This window comes from Phaethon lepturus, unplaced genomic scaffold, assembly GCF_000687285.1.
Source record: "Phaethon lepturus isolate BGI_N335 unplaced genomic scaffold, ASM68728v1 scaffold47672, whole genome shotgun sequence".
NCBI classification, from domain to species: Eukaryota; Metazoa; Chordata; class Aves; order Phaethontiformes; family Phaethontidae; genus Phaethon; species Phaethon lepturus.
The window spans coordinates 4,531-6,160 of record NW_010522113.1 but is presented as its reverse complement, the minus strand read 5'-3'; the positions used below and the strand labels follow the sequence as shown (position 1 = coordinate 6,160).

General features: G+C 34.8%; 1 protein-coding gene across 1 annotated transcript in view; it reads left to right on the top strand.

Annotated features, from left to right (window-relative positions):
- The window catches only part of PLD5 (phospholipase D family, member 5), a 35,915-nt gene extending 34,816 nt beyond the window's left edge, over nt 1–1,099 (top strand). The window contains exon 6 of the mRNA XM_010281715.1: nt 774–1,099. Coding sequence (XP_010280017.1) covers nt 774–1,009 — 236 coding nt within the window. The 3' untranslated portion in view covers nt 1,010–1,099. The remainder of the gene's footprint in view (nt 1–773) is intronic.
- Nucleotides 1,100–1,630: the final 531 nt, after the last annotated feature.

Sequence of the window (1,630 nt, the reverse complement as noted above, 5' to 3'; positions counted from 1 at the left end):
GCTGAAGTAGCTGGAATGATGCTGAAAGAAAGGGTATAAATTTCTCAGATACCTTCATGTTTTAAAACAATATCTGAACATACATAAAAGATGACCTCTAGTAACACCATTTTTTCTCCAAAATACTGCACATGTTATAAATGTACAACTTAAATCATTATAGTTCTAGTGAAATAAAAACAAATAACTGAAACACTGGGTTTACCTGTTTCCATTAATCCTGTTATCATCTTTCCCTTGCAATCACCAGGATTTGAAATGCTCATTCATTACCTTTCAACAAAGGTGGTAATAACTGGCATAAAACAGTAAAACCTGTTCTTCCTTCCTGAAACAGTATCTGCCAAAGGGTAACCTGTAAAAGACCTATTAGTTTGGCTCAGCATTACAGAGCGACCACTCTCCATCCCATCTACTTTAAATTGTTTGTATGGCAAAAAAATATTTTCATTCTTGGCACTGAAAAGGCCAATGAGGAAAGTAAATGGAGTCATAATATGATACATGCAAAAGGAAGAGCAAATTAGTTTCAAATAAATAAAAGAACCTGGTTTTGCTTATGAAGGATTAGAGCTTGCAGAAATGATCTGTACTACATGCTGGTACGTAATGGAGTTTTTTCTTACCCACTAGTGTAGAAAACCTATTACTATCTCTGCCCAGGTAGGCACTGGGGAAAATGAGACTGCAGCATGCTGGGTTGCCTTTAGGGAGATGGCTTTTTTTTTTTCTAATGTTAGAAACTCATTGTATATTCCTGCCTTTACTTGTAGGTAATTTTGATTGGGTAGGAAATGCTTTTACGCAGAATGCTGGAGCTGGCCTTGTTATCAACCAAGCAGACGTGGGGAACAGCACAAGCATCATTAAGCAACTCAAGGCTGTTTTTGAAAGGGACTGGTATTCACCTTATGCCAAAAGTTTACAACCAACAAAAATCCCAAACTGCTTTAATCACAAACTTAATAAAGCAACGTCAAATAAGACTGCCACGAGCAACGTGAATTAGAAAGACTATTTTACTGTTTAGTATGGCAATGAAGAATTACGTTGGGATGTAGCCCTCTTTCATATTTACAGACAAAAGACTTAAGGAAAAAGAAAAAAAAGTTTGGTTGGGGAGTGTTTTTAGGAAAAAGCACACTTATATAAAAACTGTCTAAACTATATTCTCTATATTGAATTATTTAAGACTTTCAAATTTGTTACTTCTGACACTGAATGTCATTTCTGCTTCCATGTTAATTTTAATGTTCCACATATGAATTTAACAGCATATGTCAATTTTTCTTTTTCAGTTTTAGGACTTTCCCTAATTGCCATCCTGGCTAGAATGAACCTTGAGTCAAAACCAAGATTCAAGCTATGAAATGGCATTCTATGATCAGTTATTATTGACATAAAAGTAGATGTTAGGTTTACTGTGTTAGAAAACATAAAGGAATAAGCAAACTTTCACCTGTAAGTCTTTCCCTTTACATAAATACCCAGTCATGCAAATGCATCCTTTGATGCATTTTGAGTATCACTATTCTGTTTCTTCTAACTAGCCTTAAAATACATTAGGAGATGAATGAATTACCAGACATGTAACTTTAAAAGTATGAGAAGGTTTTGAAGGACTGGCCTC